The sequence below is a fragment of the Salvia splendens genome, chromosome 10 (genome assembly GCF_004379255.2).
Source record: "Salvia splendens isolate huo1 chromosome 10, SspV2, whole genome shotgun sequence".
In the NCBI taxonomy this organism is placed as follows: domain Eukaryota; kingdom Viridiplantae; phylum Streptophyta; class Magnoliopsida; order Lamiales; family Lamiaceae; genus Salvia; species Salvia splendens.
Window position 1 is genome coordinate 23088999 of NC_056041.1, and position 27810 is coordinate 23116808.

The 27810-nt window shown below is 37.5% G+C and overlaps 4 protein-coding genes across 6 annotated transcripts; 3 read left to right on the forward strand and 1 right to left on the reverse strand.

Moving 5' to 3' along the window:
• Positions 1–3500: 3500 nt before the first annotated feature.
• On the reverse strand, positions 3501–5207 carry LOC121751238 (umecyanin-like). Its single transcript, XM_042145947.1, has 2 exons — positions 4969–5207; positions 3501–3917 (listed from the first exon to the last, which is right to left on the reverse strand). Exons 1-2 carry the CDS (start codon positions 5147–5149, stop codon positions 3619–3621), a joined length of 480 nt encoding a protein of 159 aa, XP_042001881.1. The 5' UTR covers positions 5150–5207; the 3' UTR covers positions 3501–3618.
• A 4807-nt stretch (positions 5208–10014) lies between these two features.
• Positions 10015–14672, forward strand: LOC121750566 (acyl-protein thioesterase 2-like). 3 transcript variants are annotated; one of them, XM_042145124.1, is made up of 10 exons: positions 10015–10152; positions 10435–10521; positions 10813–10918; positions 11025–11061; positions 11203–11272; positions 12403–12507; positions 13639–13789; positions 13872–13954; positions 14172–14265; positions 14340–14672. In XM_042145124.1, exons 2-10 carry the CDS (start codon positions 10488–10490, stop codon positions 14419–14421), a joined length of 762 nt encoding a protein of 253 aa, XP_042001058.1. In that variant the 5' UTR covers positions 10015–10152; positions 10435–10487; the 3' UTR covers positions 14422–14672. The 3 variants fall into 3 exon arrangements, with proteins under 3 accessions (XP_042001058.1, XP_042001060.1, XP_042001059.1); XM_042145126.1 differs by having other exon boundaries at positions 14172–14218; XM_042145125.1 differs by lacking the exon at positions 10015–10152 and adding an exon at positions 10161–10304.
• Positions 14673–23655: 8983 nt separating this feature from the next.
• LOC121752784 lies at positions 23656–24252 on the forward strand. The gene has a single exon (XM_042147876.1). It carries the CDS (start codon positions 23656–23658, stop codon positions 24250–24252), a length of 597 nt encoding a protein of 198 aa, XP_042003810.1.
• A 1107-nt stretch (positions 24253–25359) lies between these two features.
• On the forward strand, positions 25360–27109 carry LOC121750331 (probable receptor-like protein kinase At5g20050). The gene has a single exon (XM_042144851.1). The coding sequence runs from the start codon at positions 25592–25594 to the stop codon at positions 26939–26941; it is 1350 nt and encodes a 449-aa protein (XP_042000785.1). The 5' UTR covers positions 25360–25591; the 3' UTR covers positions 26942–27109.
• The last annotated feature ends 701 nt before the right edge of the window (positions 27110–27810 follow it).

Below are 27810 nucleotides of genomic sequence, written 5' to 3' on the forward strand. Positions count from 1 at the left end.
TACGGCCGTTGCGGCGGCCCTATTATGATCACTCTAAGTCCTATTAGTATTAGCTTTAAATAAAATATGAGTGAAATGAATTAGTAGATATGTACCTATATTATTCAGTGACAATTCAATATTTTTATTTAATCATTTTCAATTATTTTCTAATGTTACATGTATTTATTAGAAAACAATTTTCCATGTCATTAGAAAGTGTTTATATTATTTGTCTCCCCATCACAACTTTCTGCGGATCTCAGCCCTTTGGCCGACATTATATGAAGTTCCATTGTGCATTTTAGTTGAAACTAAATGCTACGTGCGTTTGGCTATGTTACACTAAATTACAGATACTTTTTTAGGTGCATTTAGTATTTGTATTAATTTTACTAAATGACCCGTGTTATTTTTATAGCCCGAGGAAGCCCGCCCTAAAATTTATGTTTCATCTAGATTATTAACCCATCTAGATTATAGCCCGAGCGAAAATTACCCGACCGGGCGTTTTGCATGTATATCGCGATACAGAAAACACGCCTTGCCCGGTGATTTTTGAGCAAAAAAATGCCTGACCGGGCAAAGGTAACTGGGCCTTTTTTTGAGCCCTAACTATCTAAATAGCTAGGGCACGACTCCCAAAGTAATTTTTGGAGGCTAGAACGTTTTTTGAGAGAGAATTGGAGCTTGGAAGCCACACTTTGATAGCAAGATTGAAGCTTCATCCACCCAAGCCTTGTCCCCCATGGTATCTTTAGCTTGTTTCCTTGTTATTGTGACCACCATGGGTGGCTAGAGCTTGGGATTACTCCTAGGGTTGCTGAATATGAACTTCTTTAATTGAATATTTATGATTTCCTTAGCTTTTTAGTTCTTATCTTTGGTGATTATTCTTACCCTTGTTGAGTTGAGCATGTAAACTTAATTTGAGAATTGTCTTAATTCTATTGTCTCTTTAACTTAGAATAAGGAGCAAACAAAGATAAGGAACCTTCGAGTTAGAACCGATTAGGTGATAAACCGGGGGTGGATATTGTGTTGGATCGTGTTAGAAGCTAATCTAAAGCCAACTATGAGTCTTGTAGGGGTGATAGGTTAGTGAGTAAAGCCTAGGAGACGTAATCAACATATCGTAGGTGTACAATTCCTCGATCAGTGATCAGCCGTGAGCGAGTGTAAAATCAACACGATCCCTAAAAATATTGGAAAAATAATTAGGAAATAGAAGCCATGTGAAAAAGCAACCTGAACCAAATTAGGAGTAGTTTCTTTATTGTGTTAATCTCAAGTTACTTTCTCGACCTTTTTGCTTGAGTCGTTTGTCCAAACCTTTTAAACTACAAATTTATCGCTTTTAGTTAGATTTAATAGTTTTAGCAATTATCCTCATCCCTGTAGATTCGATATCCTTTGTACTACATTGCACGTCTGTATACTTGTAGAAGTAGTGTTTTTTGGGAATTAAAACTTGTTTAGTGAACTTAAATTACACCCCAAAAATCACAGCAATTTGCAAAGTTCTTGAAATTTGTAGTCTTTGTCAAAATATTTTCTAATTAGTGTTCAAATCGAACAGATGACAATTTTACGATTCTAGCATCAATCTTTTCCTCGATCTAGCTGAACTAAGTTTTTAGATATATATTGCATCATTATTGTCACAGAACTAACGACAATTCTCTAAAGGTGGAAAGCTGATCTCAAGCAATAGGTTGCGCAACCACAAACACTTCCACTAAACCACTCTTCACTCTTTTAAACTCTATTTCTCAGCTTGAAAGGTCAAACACCTTCTGCTTCTTGCTCTTCCTAATGACTAGATTATCTCCAACAAAGGTAACATAACTAACTATAGTTCTATCCACTCGATTGTCAACCTAATCTATATATGTAAAGTTGTGTATCTCTAAATGTCCATCTTTTCAAACAAAACTCCATGTCCAATGGTTCCTTTTAAATACTACTCCCTTCATTGCTCCAAGATCCTTAATTTCAAATCGGACAAATAGATTAATTTCAAGCTCTCAATCTCACCAACATCATTTTCTGTAATAATTATACTCCACATAAATGATTAAGAGTGAACTACATTAATAGTCTCTGATCTTGTCGAAAAATGCACTAATAGTCCATAAAAAAAATTTATAGCCTTTTTGTCCCTAGAAATTACATTTTTGGTACCTGTCGGTCTTTTATACCCCTCTGCATTTGAAAAATCTCCTAAATGCCATGGAGGAAATTTTTGGTATCTAGAAATTACAGTTTTGGTACCTCTTCAATCATGCAATTTTTTTGGACATATACAAAAGCATCTTTTGAATTAATTCAATTGATTTTTTTAAATAATTACTTGAATAACGTATAGATTAAACTTTATAATAAAAAAGTACTATAGTTTACTTTAATATTTTTAGTAAAAAATGTTACTTGCAAGAGTTCGCTTTAATTTACGCTAAATATAATTCACTTAAATTTTAATTATTATACTTAAAAAATATTTTTCACTATACATATTTTAATTAACGTAATTAAAATATTTATTTTTCACTTAACTATAGGGAGTAACATTTTTTAAATAAAAAATTACTATAGTTCACTATATTATATTTTTCTTCTCAAATTTTAAAAATTCAAGTTTAATTTTCTATAGTTCCCTTTAATATTTTTATTAAAAAAATATTGCTATTAGATTTAATTTTTTCTTCGCAAACATACAAATTAATAGAGCTGTATATTAAATAATATTTAATTATAAACATTTGGTTTCTTATTTAAACATTTGGGTATAAAGCATAAATTAAACATTTGGTTTCTTATTAAAATTTTTGCAATCATAAAGCATCAAATATTATTTAAATGAGGGTTTAATTGAGTTTTTAAAAGAAAATGATTATGGAAAAAAAATAAAAATAAAAATAAAGGGAGAATAGAAAGGTTCAAAATGCCCCAAACAATAAATATTAAAACTAGTGGTGCCTAGGGTTACTTTAGTCTTATCGTATCAAAAATGATACTGTTAAAATTTTTTAGGGATCATTGATGCATTTTTCGACAAGTTCAGGGACTATTAGTGTAGTTCACTCAATGATTAAACATGTCACAATATCACTTTGCTTTGTCGATGATTAGAACTACTCTTTTAAGAGTCCATATTTCTTCATTGCATCACTAAATCTTCTGATTAGTCGTTGTTTCAAACTATAAGGAGTTTTTTTTTTCAATTTTACACACCTGGCCTTCTCCAAACTCATCCGAGAATGTAAGAACTGAGAATGTAAGAACTAAGAATGGTGAGAATATTTGAAATCCAGCTGCTCTTTGCATTTGTTTAGGCGGTGTGTTGATGTAATAATATTGAGAATCATTGGAGAAAAATGAATTACATGAATTAGTTCTAGTTGTAATTTAATAAGTTAATAACGTCATTCACGAATTCTCAATTGTTGTGTTATCTGGCATGAGCTTTGTCTAATCTCTTAATCGTGTGGAATCATAACTTTATTTATTTAATTAATAAATAGACTAAAAATGCAATTTTATTAAAGATTAGATTTTGAACAACACAATCAATAGATACTATAAAACATGATTCAAATTACAAAATGTTGTATGAAAAATTAATAACATAAAAATATCTTAATAGAAAAGAGATGCAAAGATGAAAGTGGAGGCAGCGATGGCGAAGAAGGCAGAAGAGAAGGCAGCCGAGGGTGCTGCCGCGTTCCAGGACCGGACTTGGACGGTAACCTTCTGGCCGTTGGCGCAGTGGTCGGGGACGGTGCAAATGAAATAGTAAGGGTCAGTTGAGTTGATCAAGAAGTTGTATGGGCTTACTGTCTGAACTTGGCCTATCAACAAGTTGCTTGTCGCATTGCAATTGTCATAACCATCTTTTGTCACTTGGGCTACATTGTGTGTCCCACTCCAACTGAATGCTGTATTTATTTTTTTCAAATTAGTATAAAGGTTATGAATAATTGGGAAGATATACAGACTAAACAGGAGAACTCAGTCCAATAGATTAGCCTGTTCACACCAATTGTTCTCACAACCGATGCGGGACATTGAGTCTGTATCAGAACATGAATAGAAGATTGGAAATTATTTTATTTTGGGATATCCTGAAATGGATGATTAATGTGTGATGATCTACTGTTTGATTTTAAGGGAGTATCTATGGTGTGTGCGTATACCTAAAAAAAAACTAAAAAAATCTATGCCCAAGATCCAATTCATTCATGTAAAAACATGTAACATGTGTGGTCTCGTTAATCGTTATTATGTCGAGATGATCACACATGATAATATCAAATATGAATAATACTGGAAAACCTAGACATGAATACAGTAGAAATATGATATAATTCGTATTAATGTGACATGATAACGATATTACATGAGAAAAAAATTAATTTTACACTATACAATACCTATGTAAAGTCTAATCCTCCAAAATTTAAAACTAATACTCAACTAAAACATAAATAGTAAATTAAAAACTAAAGTAGTTAATAATAAAAATATTAATATTAATGATAACGGGTTACACAAAACACGGCACAAATGTAAGAATATGGTAGCGTAATGTAATACTGTATGATATATTATACTCCCTTCTTCCCATAATAAATGGCATACTTGGAGAATGACACGAGATTTTAGGAGAAGTTGTTTTGTGTGTTAGGTGAAAAGAGAAAATAATATATTTAAATTAATGTGTGTGTGAGCTTTTTTCAAAAAAAGAAATGTGACATCTTTTGAGGGACAAACTAAAAAGGAAAGTGTGACATTTATTATGGGACGGAGGGAGTACGTTGATATGACTATTATATTTATCATAAATTTATTTTAGAAACTATAGAAGGATATATTTTAATTTGTAAAATATTATAAAACTTTCGTGACACAGTGTGTTGCAAAGAAAGGTTGTGTAGCAGCTAATTAAGTTAATTGAAGAAATGCAAACTTATTTACTACTATACTCACTTATGGTATCTCCGACGTCAAAATCCTTAACCCTAGCCCATGTCTGGTAGGCTACTTCTCCAAGAGGCGGTCTCGTCCATCCGAGGTCGTCTCCCACCGTGTACGTATCGGCAGTGCAACCGCTCAATACGGCCGCGGCGGCTAACCATCCAAACAATACCAAACTCTTAGTGTTAGCCATTTTTTTATTGTGTTCAACCAGGTTGCCCCTGCCTCTCTATTACTACCTTTGATTTCTTTTCTCTAAATTGTTGTGAAATATAATTTTCATGCTTCGGAAATTCAGACTATATATATGTGTGTAAATGCGTGTTGTAGCCAATAAAATAAGCCAATATATATGTACAAGGAAAGAATATTGCTTTGGGGAAATTAAAGTGTGCGTCTACTTTTCTTGGGAACACGGTTTCATATTTAATCATTCATAGATGGAGTGCTAACTATTTGAATCTTATAATTCTTACAATTAATTTACTACTACTTCTACTAAGGAGGGAGTATAATTAACTTCCATTATTTCTTTATTTTTGGATTTGGTCTAAACAAGCGTTCAACCAAGGAATCGTTCTAGAAATGATAATTTTTCATTCTATGTTGAAAGCATATTGTTAGTGTGTACAGTGTATATTATATTTTACAAAAAAAGTGGTCGTTCTAGAATTTTGTTTATGCTCGTTCAATACTCAAACAGTGATGTGAATTGTCTTACATTCACACTCGCAATAATTACTCCATCCTTCCACCAATAGACTTCCCGTTTTGCCATTTTCATTCGTCCACTAATAAACTTCTCGATTGCCGCTAACTTTATCTCACTCACATTTCATTATAAAACTAATATATATAAGTAGGATTCACCTTCCACTAACCATTTCAACCCGCTTTCTACTACATTTCTTATAATTCGTGTCTGGTCAAATGTACCCTTGTATTGGTGAACGGAGGGAGTACTAAACAAAACGTGTCGACAATATTTCGTAATTATAAAAATAGTCAAATAGATGAATAATATACATATCTTACAAGGATTGTATTAAAATAACATCCTACCATCAATGAGGACCCTTAGATTTAGGAGCAGATTCAATCTTAGCCTGCCATATGACATGTTTGCTTGGATATTATCGCGGATTGCTTGATTATCTCTTATTTCGTATCACAGATTGCTTGAAACAATATATCGAGTTGCTTGCCTATATATGCATATTGCTTGCTTAGATTGTCTGTTGTCTGTTGCTACTTACTAGTGAATATCAATCCGCTGCAATATTATTCGTATCACAGATTGCTTGAAACAATATATCGACATTTGTTTGTTGCTACTTACCAGTGACCATCAATCCGTTGCTATATACACTGCTAATTATGACGTGTGATCGAAGAGTCAAAATCCATCATAAATTTGCTACTAATTCCACTCGTAAAATTACTAGTGAACATTTAGCCGCCAATCCACTACTAATAGCAACATACTATATTTGCTACTAATTTTTACCGGTAAACTGTGAGTTTTTTGTAGTGATATCACATATTGCTTGGAATCATATGACGAGTTGCTTGCCTATGTATCGTAAATTACTTGCTTATGCATAGCAAATCGCTTGTAAAATTGTCAAGTTGTCATTTTAACTATGGTGTCACCATAACACACCCCTATCTTACACTCTTATACTCTCCCCAGTTCCACAAATATATACATTTTTGGTTGGACACAGAATTTAATGCATCTTGGGACAAAGAAAGTATTAAAAATAAACTCCACATCATATCTGATTTACAAAATGAAATCCATGTTTCATATTTTCCTCAATACATAGTACAAAATACTTGATAATTAATCAAACATTATTACACCTTAGTTATACACGAACCTCATTAAATAAATTCTCTAGGTAGTCGTCATGAGCATTTCTCCTATGAAATTTCTTGTTCACAATATTCAATTTGTCTATATTTTTTATGTTGTGCAATTTATAATCTCATCAATGCAGCCTTGAATCTCATTTAGAAGTAGGAACAACATTCCAAATTTCATAGAAGATGTTGAGTGCATTCTAATTAGTTGCATTTTGATTGCAATTTGGACAATGGACATAAGAGAAATAAAAAAACACACACTTGATAACAACCTATTGAAAGAAGGCTCCTTCCTCACCTTATTTTCAGAACAACAACTGGTGGCGCAGAGAGTAAAATGGACGAAATATTGAGCTTCTAGCAAGTTCCTCCTTTTTCGAAGCAAAATGAAAATGCAGAGAGCAAAATAGTGTATATTGTTTGGACGTTGTTCCCTGCTTCATCTTTAATGCCGCAGAGAGAATAAATTTTTTACTATTTGATTTTAATAAGCTATTTTGTAGGATTATAATAATAAAAATAGAAACTCTTCGATGAATAATGAGATGTTATATGTAAACATATTTGACTATTAATTAATTTTTGGTTCGAATCTGGATTTTTTTTAATATTTATGTTATATTAATGTTTTCTAGCTACAATAAAAAAATTCTAACTACTGAAACTAACAATCGAAGTACAAAGATATATGAATATGTTTTGCCAAATATGAATTTTAATTATAGAACAAAGGTATAGGAGTATATGGCATAGATACATTGTTACTACTTCCTCCCTTCGTTCCCAATGGTCCAGGATCCTAAACGGAAGAGGTAAAATAAAATTTATCAGAAGCTAATAGAGGGGAAGGGGCGACGTCGGAATCTATCGGAGGGGGCGACAATGGAAAAATCTCGTCCGGGTCCATGGTAGCGGATCGTCGGGGAGGGACGGTCGCCCCCTCCTGCCCCCTGGATCCGCCACTAGTTCCAATGTAGTTGCTGCATTTCTTTTGGGCACCGGATTTAAGAAATTTATGTATTAAAAGTTAAAACAGAGAGAGTAAAGTAAGAGAGAAAATAAAATAAAAGAGAAGATAAAGTATTTTCTAAAAAATGAAATGACTCAACTACCTTGGAACAACCTAAAAAGAAAAATGACTCAATTACCTTGAGATGGAGGAAGTAATCCAATTTTCGTCCACAAATATACTTTTTCAAAAAAATCTTTACAAATATTTTTTGATAATTTGCCAAAAAAAAAATATGAATGTAATCAAATTTATGCCAGTCCCATAACTTTAAAAAATAGTCAATTATATTTGTCATTTTTCTCATATGTCTCATTAATTTAAATGTGAGAGAAACTTATAAATAATTTGGAAGTCAAAATATGTTAATCTAAACTTATACTCCCTCGATTTTGATACATTCCATAATAGTAGAGTCATTACTTTTTCTAGTAAAATTCAACACATTTCTTTTTTCTTACTTTATTCTCTTTTTATCTATCTATCTATCTTTTCATTTCCTGCTTTATTCTTCCTTTACTTAACTCACTTAACACAATGTTTCTTAAACTGTGTGCCGAAAAGAAACGAGAAAATATTCAGTGGTCTAGATACACCACGTGGCATGATGACGTGGTATGTCTCACTAATTAGAAGTTGACAAATAGGAGTAGTAGAAATATAGAAATTAAGCTATATAAAGCATCTAGTTCTTATAAATGGAATAAACTTTTGAAAATTTTAAAAACTTTTCAAATTACAATATAAACTATTAATACACACATATATAATAATATATTTCATCTTTATTTTCATCATCCATTCACATCATTATAAACTAATTTATATAAGTATTTTTAATTTGTATAATGGGAAAATCAAATTATATAAATATTTTTATTTCATGCCAATAGTACTAATGTGGTTAATTATGATTTAGTTTACAGTATTATATTTTTATTTGTAATTTTTTAATATATAAATACAAAATGATAAATTAGTAAACTTAAGTTAATGTATTGTGATTATTTGAGATACATATAATACTAAGGAATTTGTTTATTTTGTGCATTGGTAAAATAAAATTATACAAATATTTTTAATTCCGTGCCTATAGTACTAACATGATTAAATGTGATTTAGTTTATCATTATATTTTTATTTTTGATTTTTTTTCATGTACAGATACAAAATGAAAAAAAATAGTAACTTTAAGTTAGAGTATTGTAATTTTTGGGATACTTATACGTTCCATATGTATATATATCTACTCCATAAATATTTTTTTAAAGAGAGAGAGAGAGAATAGTCTCATCAAATTTTAAATAAATCACCTAGAATGATCTGAATAAATAATACTAGTAAAAAAAGATGAAATATAGTATAAATATTATGATTTGAAAAGTTTTTAAAATTTTCAAAAGTTTATTTCAGAACTAGACACCTTATATAGCTCAATTTCTATATTTCTACTACTCCTATTTGTCAATTTCTAATTAGTGGGACACACCACGTCATCATGCCACGTGGTGTGTCTAGACCACTGAATATTTTCTCAAAAGAAACACCTTTGCTATCACTAAACGGAGGGAGTAGTTAATTAATGGGACAATAGAGAAAAAAATATCAAATTACAGTATAATCAACAATTTTTTAAAGTGTGTAATTGATCATTATTAACCTTTTGTTTATTTTAGCAATTGCCCTAATATTATTGGTAAACATGTTAGACTTGGATAGGCCCAATATTGAGTAGTCGGCCAAAATTATTAATTAAAGCGAAAAAGCAATTTATTATTTTCAATGATTTTGTTAATACCTCGTCTCGTCTCGTCATTAGAAAAACTAGAGAATCTCTCTCTCTCTCTCTCTAGAGAGGAGAGAAGAGAGGAGAGCAGAGAGAGAGAGAGAGAGAGATAGAGGAGAGAGAGAGAGAGAGCCGAGAGAGAGAGAGAGAGAGAGAGAGAGAGAGAGCAGAGGAGAGAGGAGAGAGCGAGATGAGAAGAGAGAGAGAGAGAGAGAAGAGAGAGGAGAGAGAGAGAGAGAGAAGAGAGAGAGAGAGAGAGAGAGAGCGAATCTATATCTCTCTCTATTCTCTTATATCTCTCTCTCTCTCTCTCTCTCTCTCTCTCTCTCTCTCTCTCTCTCTCTCTCTCTCTCTCTCTCTCTCTCTCTCTCTCTCTCTCTCTCTCTCTCTCTCTCTCTCTCAACATATTAATAAAAATTATACTAGTAAATAAGAAATATAAACCTATGTTGATGTTGTGTGATGTGCTTAGTTTAGTTGTTGACAATTTACAGAGCAGCAACAACTACTCTCAGCATCACGAGCTCTTCAGGTATTCGATCAATTTATCCCCAATCAATCTTCTTCCTCTACAAATCCCAATCTCTCTCCACTGCTTCTCTTCTGCAATTTCTCCTATCGGTCTATCACATATTCTGCGCTTTTCTCTAATTATTCTCATTTTAGCATCTCTGATTCTGAAATGTACGGCTCACATCCCCTATTTCATTCACCAATTGGTTGATTACTGAGGAAAATTGAGCAATACATTTTCGAGTAATTTACTATTTTAGCCAGGAAATGTATGTGTAAAGCTGCCGCATTATGTTTGCAGGTGCGATTCTCTCTCGCAGCAGTAAGCTGCTTTATTCATTTTTCGGGAGGAACATGAGCTTCACTGCCCCTTCCGCTGCGCCTTCTGGTTAGTCTTGGTTTATTTCTTCCAGGCATCGGCTGAAAAGGAAAAAAGGATAAACAAACAACATTTTTGTTACTTGCCTTATCCTAATTGTCATTGCCAAATTTTATTTAATCTAGCTCCACATTTTTCTCGAAACCTCTTATCCTGCAACTTTGATCTTTGATTTTTTGTCTTTTCTTTACAAAGGATTTGATGCTATTATTAAATTGATCTCATCAGTTTAACTATCTTTTGTAGTGTGACATTATTTTTACTTTGGTGTGTATGGAAATTAACATAAATCTGTTGCAGCTGCTGGGAGAACTTTCGACTTTGGACGGACATATGTGGTCAGGCCGAAAGGTAAACACCAAGCGACCATAGTGTGGCTGCATGGCCTTGGTGACAACGGCAATAGGTAATCTGTGGCTGTTTCTCTCAGCTTAACTGAATTTGGTTTTAGGATTGTCTTAGTGTTATACACGTGTTTGATATAATCCTCTTTGGTTTGATGTCTCTTGCAGCTGGTCTACTCTCCTGGAAACCCTTCCACTTCCAAATGTAAGGATGGGTATTACATATAAAAAAGTTCTTAAAAACTTTTGTGTTTTCAACTCAGTCAGACTGTCAGATATAATGTGTTCACTTCTAATGACCGTTGGTGGGATAATTTTATCTAACAGAGTTAGCAACAATGTGCAGATAAAGTGGATCTGCCCAACTGCTCCTCAACGACCAGTAACTTTATTTGGAGGCTTTCCATCAACTGCTTGTAAGTTTGTGATAAACTATCATAACCTGCTTCACCCCTTCACAAATTGTCTAAAGTGCTTTGGGCATGAGTTTTTGTAAATCTAAAATTTTAAATGGGCTCGTTATGATTTCTTGGAATGAATTTTATACGAGTATAGTTTTGATTCACGATTAAGTCTGAGATGTCAGGCACCAAATGCAATAAAGTTATAGCACATGATGATACATGTCTTATGATAAAGTTATACGCTTATAGCACCAAATGCAGTTTCTTAACTAAGTATTTTAGATGCCATGTACCATTCAATCTGCAGACAGGTTACTGGTTTGGGCTGTTTCTAGAAATGATAGAGATCAGATAAGTCAGATAAACTCTCTAATTTACTTGAATGGAAAATGGTTGGTATTGTTATATTGCCTGATCTGGACTACTAAGGACTCCTGCAAACTCTAGGCTCAGAAAATAAAACAATGAACTCCACAAGCCACGCATGTGTTAAAAATATTATAAGAAACTTTCAGCAATACACGGAGAACTGTTGCACTTATTTATATTACATATATTTAATGTGCTAAAAAATATTCTCACCGTCCAATTGGAAGTAATCTTTGATAAGAAAGACACAACAACTCAAGTTAAGAGGTACAAGTTTATATATCTCATCATAACATTGAGTTAGTTATTAGGCTTAATGTGAATTTGGCAACTGGAAGATCAAAGGTCAAGACATTATAAATTATAATTCTAAATATCGTATGCAAGATAAGAAGCTTTAGTAATTGGCTCTTTGCTAAAGGCATATTACTTGTTTATGGTCACCATTTCAGGGCTTTATACTAGCCTCTCTAGTTCATAGGTAAGTGGCTGGTTTCCTTGCGACCAGATAGAACTGTTGGTTTCTTTATTCCTCCTTTTTAGTTATGGATTGGAGCCTGTGGATAGTTGACTATTAGTACAAGCAGATGCATCCTAGTTACTCTAACTCATCACTACCTGTAAGCATGTGATTTCAAAAACATATTTATGTAGATATTTCATGATTCCTTTGATGTGCCTACCTACCTGTTTTCTGTATGTAGTCTAGTGTATTTCAGATTTTTCCTCATTTAAAATGCTGAAAGATACGATATATGGTTCCCATCTTACAGGGTTTGATGTGAATGACCTTTCAGAAAATGCTAATGATGATGTACATGGTTTGGAAGCTTCAGCAACATATGTTGCAAGCTTATTGGCTAATGAACCTGCTGATAGTGAGCTTTCTACTTTGGTTGATATGATGATTTTGCTTCTGATTAGGGCATGTTTATGCTTGACCCACTGCAACTGCAAATTTACTTGATCTCCTCCACTTTTTTTTATCATTGCACTTAAATAGAGTTATGCATGCATATATTTTTTGGTTTTTTTTATCTATGGTATATATTATGCATCTCTCAGTGCCTGAACAAAAAGTAACTCATCTGTATGCCTTTCCTTGAAGTATGCTAGTTCATAAAAGTTGCTACTAAAAAATAACAGAAGAATGGGAAAGGAGGGAAAGGGATGAACGATAGAAACAAAAAGAACAAAAAGAAAAATAAAATAAAATAAAAGATAACACTCCTCCTAATACTAAGAGGCCACTTCTTCGTAAAGGCCACAACAATAAGCTGAAATCTCTATAGTAATTCTGAACGGTTCAGTTTAAGAACACAAGGCAAGGCACTATTTATAAGAACTACTGTAGACTCCCAACTTGAATTCAACTCTAACAGATAAACCTATCTCCTAGACTCCCAACAAAAATAAATAATTGAACAATTAATCAATAACTAAAAATAACCTTGAAAGGAATCTGCAGAATATGTGGATGGAATGTCCTCTACTCCGGCTAAAAAAAAATTGTTCTGACCGTGGGGGTAGTATTTTTGCTTGCGGACATGAGAAATTTTCCGAGTGGAAGAACACGCAAAAGATCAAAGAACTGAAAATCATTTTAAGCAACATGGATCAATAAACCCACTTGTGCTGAACTGCACAATGATCCCAGGAGAAGCTGGAGGTTGGCTGTGCAATATTATGACAGACAATAACTCCTTCATCAGTGGATGCATTCTATACTGTTGCATTCTTTAAACCCAATTGCGAGGGCACGTTACTATACTGTTGCATTCTTTAAATTTTCATTTGCTCTTTCGACACATTAGGAATGATAATTTCGAATGTCCCTTGTGTAGAAAGAGATCATTTTTCTTGCAAGACATTATTTGGCAGTATCTTTATGCACAGGCCACAGTGTGCTTATATATTTAGTTTTTCTCGTTAGAAGTTGGGGGATGTGCACCTCTTTCTTTGAAAAATATTTTCAACTAACTCACCTAGTTCAAAATTGGTTTTCACAGTAAAACTAGGTGTTGGAGGCTTCAGTATGGGTGCGGCAACCTCCCTATACTGTGCTACTTGTTTTGCTCGAGGGAAATTTGAGAATGGCAACCAGTTCTCCCAAAATATAAGTGCTGTTGTTGGATTGAGCGGTTGGCTTCCATGCGCAAAGTTTGTTCCAAACAATATCCTCTTCATTGTCAAAATGGTGAAATATTATTATAAAATGATATATTTCCATGAACTTTGGCAGGACTCTGAGTTCCAAATTAGAAGGTGTGGCTGAGGCTTCTGGACGTGCTGCATCCTTACCCATTCTGCTTTGTCATGGCAAAGGTGTGTGTGTGTGTGTGTACGCGCGCGCGTATGTCCTATGGTAATACATGGAATTTGATGGACCATGAAGATATAGTATCAGATTTACTGGTGTGAACTACTCAGATTCGATTTCTGTACACACCAGTGAATCTACGTAACGCATGTGTTAATATAAGGTTTAACAATGTCTCTACACAGTTACATTTTTAATTTATACCGGAAGATATCATTGCAGGGGATGACGTAGTTGCTTATAAATTTGGTGAGAAGTCCGCGGAGAAGGTAACTTCTACTGGATTTCGAGATGTCACTTTTAAATCCTATGCTACGTAAGCCATCTTCTGCTACAACTAAGCCTTTTGTCCCATTGGTTCATTTGATAGTTACCAAATGTATTTTACAGGCTTGGTCACTATACAATTCCAGAGGAAATGGATGAGGTTTGTGCCTGGCTATCTTCCAAAATGGGACTCGATGGTAAATGATGCACCATTACTCAGAGGCTCGTCGATGAATTTGAATACTATTTATTTGTTTCAATCTGTGGAGTCTTTCTTGTGTGATTTGGCCATAATGTTATTGCTGGATTAGATGAACATTGTTTGACTGAAATTAGAGGCGAAAGATCAATTCTATTTTGTGGTTATTAGGCATGGAATAGTCAAGAATAACAAGCTTATTGATACAGACATTAAGTTAAGTAGTTTTTTCATCCCAAGTTGAGAACTTGAGATTATTTGGGGATTTGAGTCTTTAAATCACAATTTAATTTGAAAGAAACGTTTCTGCCAATTTGCATGGCTTGCTTGCTTGATTTCCCTCCTTTTACTTGGGAAAGGAGAGTGGTGAGATTTGATTAATTCACATTTATTGCATACAAAAAATTAAAATCTTCTTTCGCCTGTGTGATATATTGAAAAATATAGTAACAAAAAAATCAACAAATAAAATATAGATACGAATATTCAATTAGCCGAGGCAGATAGAGAAAGATATCTAAATTAGTTGAAGTCTTCTTTGTTGTCGTTATAAAATCTAGATCTAAATTCGTATTTTATTTTTTTTAAATCGTCCAAAACAATTAAAATTTTTAAAAACAAAGATATAGCTCTATAAATTTATTTATGAGTAAATTAGCTAAATAGCCATGGACTTCGAGGTTTGCACCATTGTGGTCTTTAGACTTTAATAATATAATGGGTGATCTCTAGATTTTGATGTTTGCTCATTATTATTTACTTTTGCATTCCAAGTCATTGGGGCCATTTTTATACTCCCTCCGTTCCGGATAATTCGTCTCATTTTGACCGAGCATAAGTTTTAAGAAATGTAATGAAAAGTGAGTTAAAAAAGTTAGTGAAATGCGAGTCATACTTTTATATATTAGTTTTATAATAAAATGTGAGTAGAAATGAATTAGTGGAATATGAGATCTACTACAAAAAACGATAAAAGTGAAATGAGACGGATCAAAATGGAAAAATAAGACAAATTATCCGAGACGGAGGGAATACTTTTCTTTACCCACTCATCTATGACTGCACACGTTTTCTCTTCTTTTCTTTCTCTATTTTGAATTGAAAAATATCACACTTCTTCCGTCCATTTTTAAATGTAAGAGCATTAGCAATGGTACTCGTCCCGGCGGAATTCTGACCGGCGTGCCGAAATTTTGTGGCGGACGTCCGCCATTGTGCATGGTATGCACGGATACGGAATTCCGCCGAGGACACCGTAGTTCCGTGGCGTTACGCGGAATTCCGTCGCGACGGGCGTGCGGACGTCCGCCATTGCGTTGACTCCCACGGACGTCCGGAAATTTTATTTAATGGAAATTTTTTATTTAATGGAATTTTTTCCCTATTTGTGTCGAAATTTTAATTCCGTAAATTGTTTAATTCCGGAAATTGTTTAATTTGTGAATTTGTGGTTTTTTTTTAATTGTGGGAAGTCCTTCGAGATGTCCGCCACTGTGCAGTGGGAAGTCCTTATGACGTGGCAGTGCAGTGGGAAGTCCGTATGATGTGGCAGAAGGTGTTTTTGAGAATTCCACCGGGAATTCTGCGCCACTGCTGATGCTCTAAAATAGAGAAGCTCAAGCCCAATGCGTCTGTTCTGCCTTCCCATTTTTCACATATTAAGGAGTACAATAGTATAGCATCAAGGACCAAGGGATGTGGATTTCAATAATCACCACAAAGAAGAAATGTTTCTTGACAAATACTCAAACTAATTAAAAGTTTAGAATAGTTTCAATAATCACCACAAAGAAGAAATGTTTCACCACAAGGTGAAAATGCACAATCTACCTGCAATAATGCTTTTTATGAGTATTTTGGCAAAAATGAAATCTACAGGCTGCAACATTACAACATTATCCTAACCTTAACCAAGAAATGATATTGAAGAATGCGAAGCACCCTTAGTCATCTCCAATGCAATCTTCATTCAGTTATAAACAAGAGTTTCAACCAAAAAAAAACAGTAACAGGTTTAGAATCACAAGCAGTTTTAATTATTCTTTATTAAAAGCAATTACTAATTACCCAATATATTGCACAAAATACATAAATCCTAACTGCTTAATTCCGCTAATTCAACATGAACCCTAAATTCTACTCATCCAACATGAATCCTAAATTCTACTACTAATTCAACTCCAAATTCATCAAAATCATGAATCTTAATCTACCAATTTCTCCTCAAATTCTAAACATGAATCTTAATAAAAAATCGGCAGAAATCTCCAAAAGTCACTGTTGCTTGTTGAATGCGAAGAAGTTTTTCACGTGGAGGACTGCTTATGCTCGTCACTACACATTCAAGTTGGAGACTCTTAAAACCCATGTGTCTCTCAACTAAGTTAAGTCGTATACATTTTTGGGATATCCAACTAAGTTGAGTCATTTCACTTTTTAACAAAAATCAAAACATCCAATTAGAGCATCCACAATAGAAATAGTCCAACCATAGCCTAGCCACAAACTCCTCCTGCCACATCAGCAGCACTAAAAACTCCTCCTGCCACATCATCAGGATAAGCAACTGGACAATGGGGGCTAGCGGATCGGCCAGCGCCCGCGATCGGCTAGCCTATCCGCTAGCCTCCATTATGGATGCTCTTAATTTTATTTAAATTAAAAAAAGTAAATTATAAAAAAAATTACATAAAAAAAAAATCGGCTAGCCGATTCTGAGCCCGCAATGGCGGCTAGCGGATCGGCTAGCGCCCGCGAATCGGCTAGAGCTCGCCGATCGGCTAGCCTAAATTGTCGCAATGGGGGCTAGCGGATCGGCTAGCCTATCCGCTAGCCTCCATTGTGGATGCTCTTACTTAATTACATCACCTACTTACTCTCTCTTTATATCTTCTATTTTATTCATTTCTCCTAGTTTTCAACGCAATTTCTTAATCTCGGTAATGAAAAGTTTTATATCAATTTAGTTGGGACGGAGTGAGTGCATTATACCAAAGTACAAATTCGCGCATCTCTACCAAACCTCTAAAGATTTCCTAATACTGTAAAAACAATTTGCATTACAAACAATCCGATAATCTACATTCTTCAGACCATTCAAAACTGCTTACTTTGCAAGATGTTTGTTTCATCCCTTTTCAATGTTAAATAGTGAGAGAAGGAATAGTAAGTTAAATTGTGTAAATAAGCAGAATATGTGTAGTCTAAAAGTTGGTCAAGAAAAGTAAAAAAATGTGAATTTAGGCATTTCAATCCAAAAAATATAAAAAAGCAAAGTATAGAAAATGAGTAAACATCATAATGCAATAATTATCTACTCCCTCCGTTGTTATCTCAAGTGATTTACTGTTTTTCATCGTATGTTTGAGAAAAATAATATAAATAGTTAAAGTCAAAAGAAAATAAAATAAATAAAAGAATAATTTAAATACAAATCTCTTCTATATTATTATCTCTCTTACTTTACTTTCTTTCCACTTTAATTATTTATTACCATCTTCGTAAAAACAACGGTAAAAAAGAAATCAATCGCTTGAAATGAGACGAAGGGAGTATAATATTTTGAAAGTAAGAGCATCCCCAATGGTGATTGCTGGGACGGACGGCGACCGTGCCGACGGCGCGACAGCGCCACGTCCGCCGCTGCGCTCTTGCCGACGGCACGACGCTGCTCGATACATCGAGCACGTCCGTGCCGCTGAGCAGGGCGACGTGGCGCACACCAAGCCGTTGGCATTTTTTATTTTTTTAAATTCGAATTTTAATTTAAAAATCATTTTTAAATAAAAAAAATTATTTTCCCACTTCCCAATAAATTATTACCTTTTCTCACCACTTTTAATTTATTTTTCAATTTTTCCCCAAAATTCACATTTTTCATCTATAAATACCATCATTTCCACACAAAAAATTTTACACCACACTATACAATTCTCATCTAAATTCTCTCATCAATTCTCAATCTTTCACTCCACTCTTGCAAAAAAAAATATCCGGCTCCGGCGATCACCCCTCCGACTCCCGTGGTTGGAACCGCAAATGGTTCCCTAGTCCGAAAACGGAATTCTCGCCCCTCCTCTAACCCAAGGTTCTCAAATTCCGGGTAGCTACCGTCCTTACCTGGTGGACGAGCAAGATGCCCCCCATTAGGCTTGCACACGGTTCAGGAACCGCCGGTTCCGGTTCATGAACCGGCAGTTCACGGTTCACGTTTCCCATGAACCAGAACCGGCCCGCCAAGGGTCCCGGCGGTTCCGGTTAAAAAAACCGCCGGTTTACGGGGCGGTTCAAAACCGCCGGTTTTCGGCCTGAACCGCCGGTTCCGGTTCGGCGGTTCGTCCACAAATTTTTTTTTGCATTTTTTCTATGTATGAAATGTGCGTAAATATAATTCAAAAAATCACGATGAAAGTTACAATTTTATTGAGATTACACGTTACAACAATTACAAATCACAAAAATCTTGAGGTCTTGAAGTCTTAAACAAAAATTTAAATACAAACGAGACTACTAGTCAACAACAAAGCTGATTACAAATTACAAAAAAGACTTAGAAGTTCTTATAAAAAAAACTTATAAGTATATATACTCTTAATCGGCGAAGAAGATCTTTCTACATAACTAAATTGAGGACACCTTTAGCAATTCAACTTTAATTGTTGAGTTTAGTCTAACAATCAACAATTATAGTAGAATTGTCAAGAGTTTCCCGGATTTAGCCTTATAGAGAAATCTACTTCATCGACTAGAGTATATACAAATACAATTATTTAATTGTATTTGCATATTTTTAAAGTAGGAACCAATGGAAAAAAAAAGATATAAAGGAAAAAAGGACTTGAGCTCAACTTAAATTTAAAATTTAAGTTGAGGTGCCTACGTATCCCCAATGCTCATTTGTATTAGGGAATCAAAGCCCACGTAGTTCTATTACCTTACTTACCTATTTGGCTTGGCCGGCGGCGGTTGACGGTTGGCCTACGATTCATCCCCGGTGAATTCATCTTGTGATCCCTCCTGACGATCATCCAAATCATTTTCTTGTTCTCTAACGTCAACTTTGGCCCAATCATCAAGTAACATCACGACTTCCATATTTTTCGTTGAGAGCTTACTCTTGATTCATCCAACACACGCGAGCCAACACTAAAAGCGGACTCGACGACGACAGTGGAAGCCGGAACAGAAAAAATCTCCTTGGCCATTGACGCAAGTATGGGAAAATCTTTCTCGTGGGTCCCCACCAATTGAGGACGTCGATTTGGGCGGGAGGAGTAGGACCTTCATCACCAAAGGAAAAGAGTGAATCGAAATATAAATCTAATTCACTTACCATACCTGAGGACCTTCCGCCGGTGTTGTAGCTGTATTGGTCGGCTAATTGGGATTGCGCGTCGGAGTCATCATAATCGGCTTGAAATGCGAAGCCGTAGTTATGTTGTGGAGGAGGGGGGGTCTTCTGACTTGGTGGGTATTGTTATACTTGGTTTCATATTCGGTGTAGAGAGCATGCAAATTAAACTCGAAGGTTTGTTGGATAATTGACCGGCCCGGGAGGTTTATTTGAAATGTTTCGGAGAGGTCTACTCTAAATTCGTCACTGGTATCCGATTGGATTGCTTGAAGTGGACCAAGATCAATAGAACTCAAATTGTTATAATAAAAATCTAAAATCTTGGAGGTACCGGCTAATTTCCATTTTGGATCCAAGACATTTGCAATAAAAAACACCGTTGGAATCTCACTGAAATATTTACGCCATTTTTCAATCATATAATATAAAACACACATCAATTCAGGTGAAGAGGAAGCATTTTTCATTGCAGTTTTAAAACCAAGTGATATATACATGCAATGCTCTAAAACACGAACAACGGTGCAATAATAAACACCCGATAATTCAACAGTAGCGTTTTTGAAATATTTAAACAATTTAAATAAAGCCACACTATGTTCCCAACAACTATGCGAAAGATATAAATCATGAACGGGATAGGTTATAAAAAATCACATAAAGAATCTTTATGCATCAAAGTAGAACAATCATATGTCGAATTCCATCTATGAGACACATTCATAGTAAAATTCATATATCTTACATTCTTTTGATGGCAATATTTCTTCCAAGCTTTGCCAATAGCTGGCTTTTGTGGATTAATCTAACTGTAGTTCTAATAGGAGTAACATGCTTTTGCTATAATTCAAGCGCATCTTGTACACATAAATTTAAAATATGACATATGCATCTTTGATGAAAATAGTTACATCCAATAACCGGAGCACAAGCCGCAATCAAATCACTAATACTTGCGGTGTTGGGAGTTGCATTATCAAAACCAATAGAAAATATCTTATTGCATAATTGAAACTCATTCAAAACTAGAATAATTAAAGAAGCAATTTCAGGTGCAGTGTGTGGTGTGTCAAATTCTCTAAAACCAATTAAACGCTTGTTCCAAGTCCAACTATTGTCCACAAAGTGAACCGTAATTCCCATGTATGAATGCCGGTTAAAACAATCAGTCCATACATCTGAGCAAATGTTCACTTTGTGGCACAAGTTAACTAAATAACGTGATAATTCAACCTTTTTATCTAAACATTGTCTAACGGTAGATCGTTGAACGGTCATTCAACCTATTCTTTTTATAGCTACGTTTAGACCACTTTGCATAGTAACCTCAAATTTTTTGTCATCATAAACATTAAAAGGAAAATGCTTCATTGCAGCCCATCTAGTCATAACGTCAGAATTTTATTTTTGATCATATTTAAAAAGAGGCATACCTGACGAACCTGAGCCACCGGGTTGGAAGTTTAGTTGGGTTTGGGTAGAGGTAGTGCCACATTCTACCGGATGCTTTGTCACCAAATGACGACGGAGGGTGCCATATCCCCACCACTCGCAAATTTGTAGACTTTATCACAATAGTTACAATACGCATGAAACGCTGATGTCTTTTTGAGAGTGCAGATCATGAGGACTTGGAATCACCACCGGGACCTTCTTGTAGTGTTTAACACAAATATCAGATTTCAAAGCTTTTGTAGTGTTAGTGGGTGGAGGAGGAGAAGGCATCTCCTCATTTCCGCCGGTGCTAGACGGAATACGAGAATGAGATCATCATCATTGTTGTCCGAGTCCGACGATATAGACACGTCGTACTCGTCATTTTGTTGGGAACCACCGCCCCCGCCCCCACCTTGATGCATTTCAGCGAGTAGCGTGGCCATCCTATGATTTTCTTCTATCTATAAATATAATATAGGTTGAAGTTTAATTAGGAACAAAAAAAAAATTAAAAACTCAATCTTATGAAATTATGAATTGTAAAAATAATTTTATTTTTTAGAACTTACTTGCAGGCGTTCAGCCGCCACTCGGGAAACCTCTTCCATAACTTCTTGACGACTAGGTCGCCTTGATTTTGAGGGACGACTACTTTGATCTTGGGCAATTCCTTTACCCCGATCACCACGTCCCGGTCCACCACGAGAAGAAGACATAGTGATAAATGAAAGTAGTATAGATGAAATATGTATGAAGTATGGAATAAATGGTAAATTACGAACACAACAACAAATATAGTAGTAAGTAGTAACTAGTAAACAACTTGAGCAATTAGAGAGAATGAGGAGAGAATAGAGAAAGGGAGATTGAGAATGAAATCCTTGTTAACACAAGAATGTGGTGAGCAAAAATGAGGGGGGAAGTGGGGTATTTATAGGAGTAAAATTGCAAGAAATAAAAAAAAAATTGAAATTTCAAATTCGGCCGGTTTACCGCCTGAACCGGCAGTTCAGACCAAAATCGGCGGTTCAGTCCACGGCTTCAGGCCGAAGATTGACGATTTCTGACCGGTTTTCAGGCCTATACACTGCACCCTACGCTCTGCCACCTGAAAAAGCACCGGAACCGTAGGAAACCGCCGGTTTTTCTGCAACCCTCACCTGCAACCTTACGCCCCTAGCCGGAAACTGCCCGTTGGGACCGTTGAACCACCGATTCACGGTTCATGATTTTCGCGAACCTGAACCAGCCCGCTTGAACCGCGAAACCGCCGGCCGGTTCCAGTTCATGAACCGGCGGTTCGGAACCGCCGGGCCAGTTCGGACCGCCTGGTCGGTTCGCTTTGTGCATGCTTACCCCCGATGGGCGATAAAGGTGGGTACCCGAACAAGGATCGGGAGGGAGCGGCGGCTCCCAAACTCCTCCTATTCCTCCTCCTCGTAGCACTCGTATCATGGGTCGTGGCGACGATCCTCACCTCCGCACCCCGTACACTCCGAGGGAGATGAATATCTTATTCAAAGCCTATTTGGAAATCTCCGAAGATCCGGAGGTTGGCAAGAACCAAACCGGGGATAGGTTTTGGTTCCGCATCCGGAGCTTGTCGGGTAGCCCCGACGCCGGCCCGAGTAGTTCCTAACGCCGGCCGCAAGGAAGGAAACATGCGACGGCCAACCGTCGTCGTGCCGCTGCCGCTTCTCCTCCCTTTATGCCACCTCAACCGCCCACCAACTCGTTGTGAACCCTTTTGGCTCAACTCAATATGGCCAATACGTCGCACATGTCTCCCGAGCTACTTGATGCACATTTTGCAATGATATGAGGTCTTCGAAAAACATTGGGGATAAAATAGTCTTCCCCGAAGGTATTTTAAGTGTGTAATTTTTATTTTTTTAGGATTTTAAGTATGTAATTTTTATTTTTTAGGATTTAAGTATGTAATATATTTTTTAAAATTTTGTAATAGTAGTTCGAATATTTTTAATGTATTTTTATATTGTAGAAATGTTTTTAATAATTGAAGTATTTAAATTAAATAATAGAATGGTGGGACTTTTGAGCATGTTCTTGCGGAAGAGTATAGATGTGGGTGTTGTGCTCTTTAGTAAAGCAGGGAGTAAAAAATTAATAAATATGGAGCCAGACCCGAAGAGCATGGATGGGGATGGGGATGCTCTAAGAGTGTCCACAATGGGGGAGCCGCGGCCCGCGGCTCGGTGCGCGGCCCCCCATTGCAGAGAGCCGAGAGGCGGGGCGCAGGGCCGAGAGCCGAGGGCGAGCAGCGGCCCTCCACTGCAGTGGGCCGCGGAATTTAATTTAATTTTTTTTTTAATTTCAAAAATTATTTATAAAATACAACACTTCCATTCCATTTTTTCAACTCCATTTTACTTCCATTTTCCTCCAATCTTTCCAATATTTCCTTCCAATTTTAATTCAACCTTGCAACTATGGATTCCGACGATGAACGATTCCAACAAGCGGTAGATCTGGTGTTCCAAAACCTTGTTGCAGCGGTGCAACGTGAAGCCGACGAGGTGGAAGATGCGGCGGAGGCGGTGGCAGTCCCTCGGCCATTCTATCATCGGCGGTATTTCGACCGTGATCATGCCGGGGCTGACCGCCGGTTGATGGAAGACTACTTCAACGAGAACGCCCGTTATCCGCCAGAGGTTTTCCGTAGGCGATTCAGAATGTCTCAAAATCTCTTCGTCCATATAGCGACGTGTTTGGCGCAGAGGTTCAAGTGCTTCAACTTGCGATATGATGCCACCGGTCGACCCGGCTTGTCGACATACCAGAAGTGTACGATGGCAATTAGGCAACTTGCCTATGCCGGGCCTGCTGACATGTTCGACGAATACCTACAGATGGACGAAACGACTGCCCTACAGACGTTGAGGCAGTTTTGCAGGGGCATTAAGGATATCTTCAAAGGGGAGTATCTACGGAAGCCATCGGCCGATGATTGCCAGAGATTGATTGATATGCACGGGACTGCACATCATTTTCCAGGGATGTTGGGGAGCATCGATTGCATGCACTAGGAGTGGAGGAACTGTCCGGTGGCTTGGAAGGGACAGTTCACTTCTGGTTTCAAAGGCAGACATCCCACGATGATTCTGGAAGCCATTGCTGATTACCGCTTGCGAATCTGGCATGCGTATTTTGGGGTCGCTGGATCGAACAACGACATCAACGTTCTACGATCGTCACACCTGTTCAATGACGAGAGCCGGGGTGAGGGTCCGCAAGTTAGATTCATGGCCAACGATACTCAGTACAACATGGGGTACTATTTGGCCGATGGGATATACCCTCGCTGGCCCGTGTTTGTGAAGACGATCCGACAACCCGTTGGGCCGAAGCAAACCTACTTCGCGAAAAAATATAAGGGTGCTAGGAAGGATGTTGAGCGAGCTTTTGGTGTACTCCAAGCGCGATGGGCCATTATATGGTGCCCGACTCGACAATGGCACGAAAATGATGTCGCAGACATCATGACTGCATGTATCATATTGCACAATATGATAATAGATGACGAAGGAGTTGCTGCAGAGCGATGGACACCAGAAGATGGTGCTAGTTCGAGCTCGGGTATTGCCATGGAGCCCCTGCAGATGGGTGTACCACGTAGTAATGAATACTTGATCCAGCGGTACACCGATATGCGGAGCCAAATATCACATACATCACTGCAGGCTGATATGGTTGAAGAGGTCTGGAACCGTAGAAGGGGCGCCGCAGAGTGATATGAGTTTTCGGGTTGTTGTTTTTAAATTAGAAAACTTTCGTTGTATAATTTTCCTATTTTAATATAATACAACGAAGTTCTTGTTACATTTTGGTTTTAGGTTGTGAATTTTTTTATTTACAATCCAAATTATTTTATTTTAATTAAATTTATAAATATCATAAATTTAAAGTCTAATAAAATTTAATATAGTTAAATTAAAAATAACATTAAAAAAATAAACAAACTATTTTTTTTAGAGAGCCACATTTGGTGGCCCTTGTTGTTTTTGTTAAATTTTATTTAATTACCATTGCAGAGAACCATAAAAAAGCCACGAATGGTGGCCGGGCCACATTTGATGGCCTTCAAGGGCCACCATTATGGACACCCTAACGTCACAAAAGCACAAACCTCAAAAGTCTAAAGGACTACTTATTTGGAGTAATTCACTCGTTATTTATCCAGAAAGACTTGGTAGTTAGCTTTATGCAAATGTGTGCTTTAGTATTCGGTAAATAAGAAAAAGTCTTTGCATAATTTTAAAAAGAAGAAATAAATGGCAGTCAAAGCTGTGATGATGAACATCAAAACAGCAACTACTTCTTCTTCCAACTGATCTTGATCTTGATCTTGATCCATCCAACACGCAAATGGAGGAGGACACAAGATCAATCTTAATCTCCATCGCCATAATTTTACTCCTCATAACCTCCATCATCATCGCCCGCCTCTCCCTCAAACTCTCCGAATCCTTCTACCTCATCTGCGGCGCCGCCCTCGCCGCCATCCTAGCCGTCGCCGCCGTCTCCTTCCTCCGCATCCGCTACAACATCCGCCGCAAGCAGCTCGAGCACCAGCTCAGCTTCCAGGGCCGCGAGCTGCGGATCGAGTACAGCTTCCTCCGCAAAGTCGCCGGCGTCCCCACCAAGTTCCGCCACCGCGAGCTCGAGGAGGCCACCGACGGCTTCCGCTCCCTCCTCGGCCGCGGCGGATCCGGCTCCGTCTTCAAAGGCATCCTCTCCGACGGCACCGCCGTCGCCGTCAAGCGGATCGACGGCGAGGAGCGCGCCGAGAAGGAGTTCAAAGCCGAGGTCGCCGCCATCGCCAGCGTCCAGCACCTAAACCTAGCTCGCCTCCTCGGCTATTGCATTGCCTCCGGCGGGAGCCCTCGCTTCCTCGTTTACGAATTCGTCTTCAATGGATCACTGGACAATTGGATTTTCCCCAAAATTAAACCTAATCAGAGAAGCGGCTGCTTGCCCTGGGATCTGAGATGCAGAATCGCGTTAGATGTAGCAAAAGCCCTAAATTATCTCCACCACGATTGCCGATCATGCGTCCTGCATTTGGATGTGAAGCCGGAAAACATACTGCTCGACGGCGATTTCCGCGCCCTAGTTTCCGATTTCGGACTGTCGAAGCTCAAGGGGAGGGACGAGAGCCGTGTTGTGACGACGATCCGCGGCACGAGAGGCTACATGGCGCCGGAATGGCTGCTGGAAAACGGTGTTTCAGAGAAATGCGATGTTTACAGCTACGGAATGGTGTTGTTGGAGATGATTGGTGGAAGGAGGTGCATTACTGAGCTTGACAAGGGGCATCACTCCAACAAGAAGTTTCAGTTCTTTCCGAGGATTGTGGTTGAAAAGTTGAAAGAGGGGAAGTTGATTGAGGTTGTGGATGATAGGTTGGACAAGGCCGATGTCGATGAGGCCGAGTTGAGACGGATGGTTGGGGTGGCGCTGTGGTGCATACAGGAGAAGCCGAGGACGAGGCCGACCATGGCGGAGGTGGTTGAGATGCTGGAAGGGCGGAGGCCGGTGGAGGATGCGCCCGACACGCAGATGCTTGTCGTGGATCTCTTGTCAATTGATGAAGATGACGACGATGATGGAAATGCGAGAATGGACAAGCGTAGGCAGCCAAGAGCTGTGGTGGTGCGCGATACTCCCTTGTCCGCGGCTCCCTCGATGGCCTTCTCCACGCTGTCGGGGCGTTGAGCCGGAAACTGTTTGTAGAGGTAGACCATTTTTCGTTGCAACAAGACTGCAACTAGAATCATACATTTGACGTCGATTTATTCAATTTTTTTGGTAAGTGTCCCAAGATTAGTTTAGATTAGACATACTTGACAATAAAAGAGTTCTACTACACTTTTGTAACTTCCACACCAACTCTTTAATCAAATGTGAGATAGACAAGTGATAATTTCAACTAGTGTACTTTAGGGTGTCCACTATAAGGTGGACACGCCCAATAGCCCTGCCCCAGTTTTTTGTCCATAGCCCCAATTTTTTGTCCATAGTCCCAAAATTATATTTCCGCCACTATAGTGGACAACTCCAATAGCCCCAAAATTTTATAATCAATTTTCATTTTTAAATATTTTTTAGTTTCAATCAAGTGTAATTTAAATAATCGCAGTGTAAATAACTAGAATACGAGGTAATTAGGCCGAATATTCGTTGTATTGCATACCGGTAAAATTATACAACGAATATGAAAAACGAAAATAAAAAATTTTCAAACCATGCGGCTAATCGCATGCAACCGCCGCGGCTAATCTTCGTGCCACTATAGGCGCCGCGCCTATAGGCGCGGCTATAGCCACCCCGCCGCGTCCTCGCCCCACTCGCGGCGAAGCCTCGTCCGCCGCCCTCCCCCCACCAGCCGCGTCCACCCTCGCGGCGGACACCCCCTCCACTATAATAGCCGCGCCTACCGCCCCGCTTCCGCCCCGCTCGCGGCTATAGCCGCGTCCACCTTATAGTGGACGCTCTTACAGAAGTGATGACATATTTACAAAATTTGTAGCTGCACATGTCCAGTATTGGACCTGATGGAAATGGTTAGAGTATCCACTATGAGG

What these genes read in the sequence shown, in the direction of transcription:
- LOC121751238 (XM_042145947.1), bottom strand. Translation starts at nt 5,149, where the DNA reads ATGGCTAACACTAAGAGTTTGGTATTGTTTGGATGGTTAGCCGCCGCG. An exon ending in TGACGTCGGAGATACCATAA is followed by an intron (nt 3,918 to 4,968) that starts GTGAGTATAGTA and finishes AAATAAATACAG; the next exon opens with CATTCAGTTGGAGTGGGACA.
- LOC121750566 (XM_042145124.1), top strand. Translation starts at nt 10,488, where the DNA reads ATGAGCTTCACTGCCCCTTCCGCTGCGCCTTCTG. An exon ending in AGGCTTTCCATCAACTGCTT is followed by an intron (nt 11,273 to 12,402) that starts GTAAGTTTGTGA and finishes CCCATCTTACAG; the next exon opens with GGTTTGATGTGAATGACCTT. An exon ending in GGCTAATGAACCTGCTGATA is followed by an intron (nt 12,508 to 13,638) that starts GTGAGCTTTCTA and finishes TGGTTTTCACAG; the next exon opens with TAAAACTAGGTGTTGGAGGC.
- LOC121752784 (XM_042147876.1), top strand. Translation starts at nt 23,656, where the DNA reads ATGGATTCCGACGATGAACGATTCCAACAAGCGGTAGATCTGGTGTTC.
- LOC121750331 (XM_042144851.1), top strand. Translation starts at nt 25,592, where the DNA reads ATGGAGGAGGACACAAGATCAATCTTAATCTCCATCGCCATAATTTTA.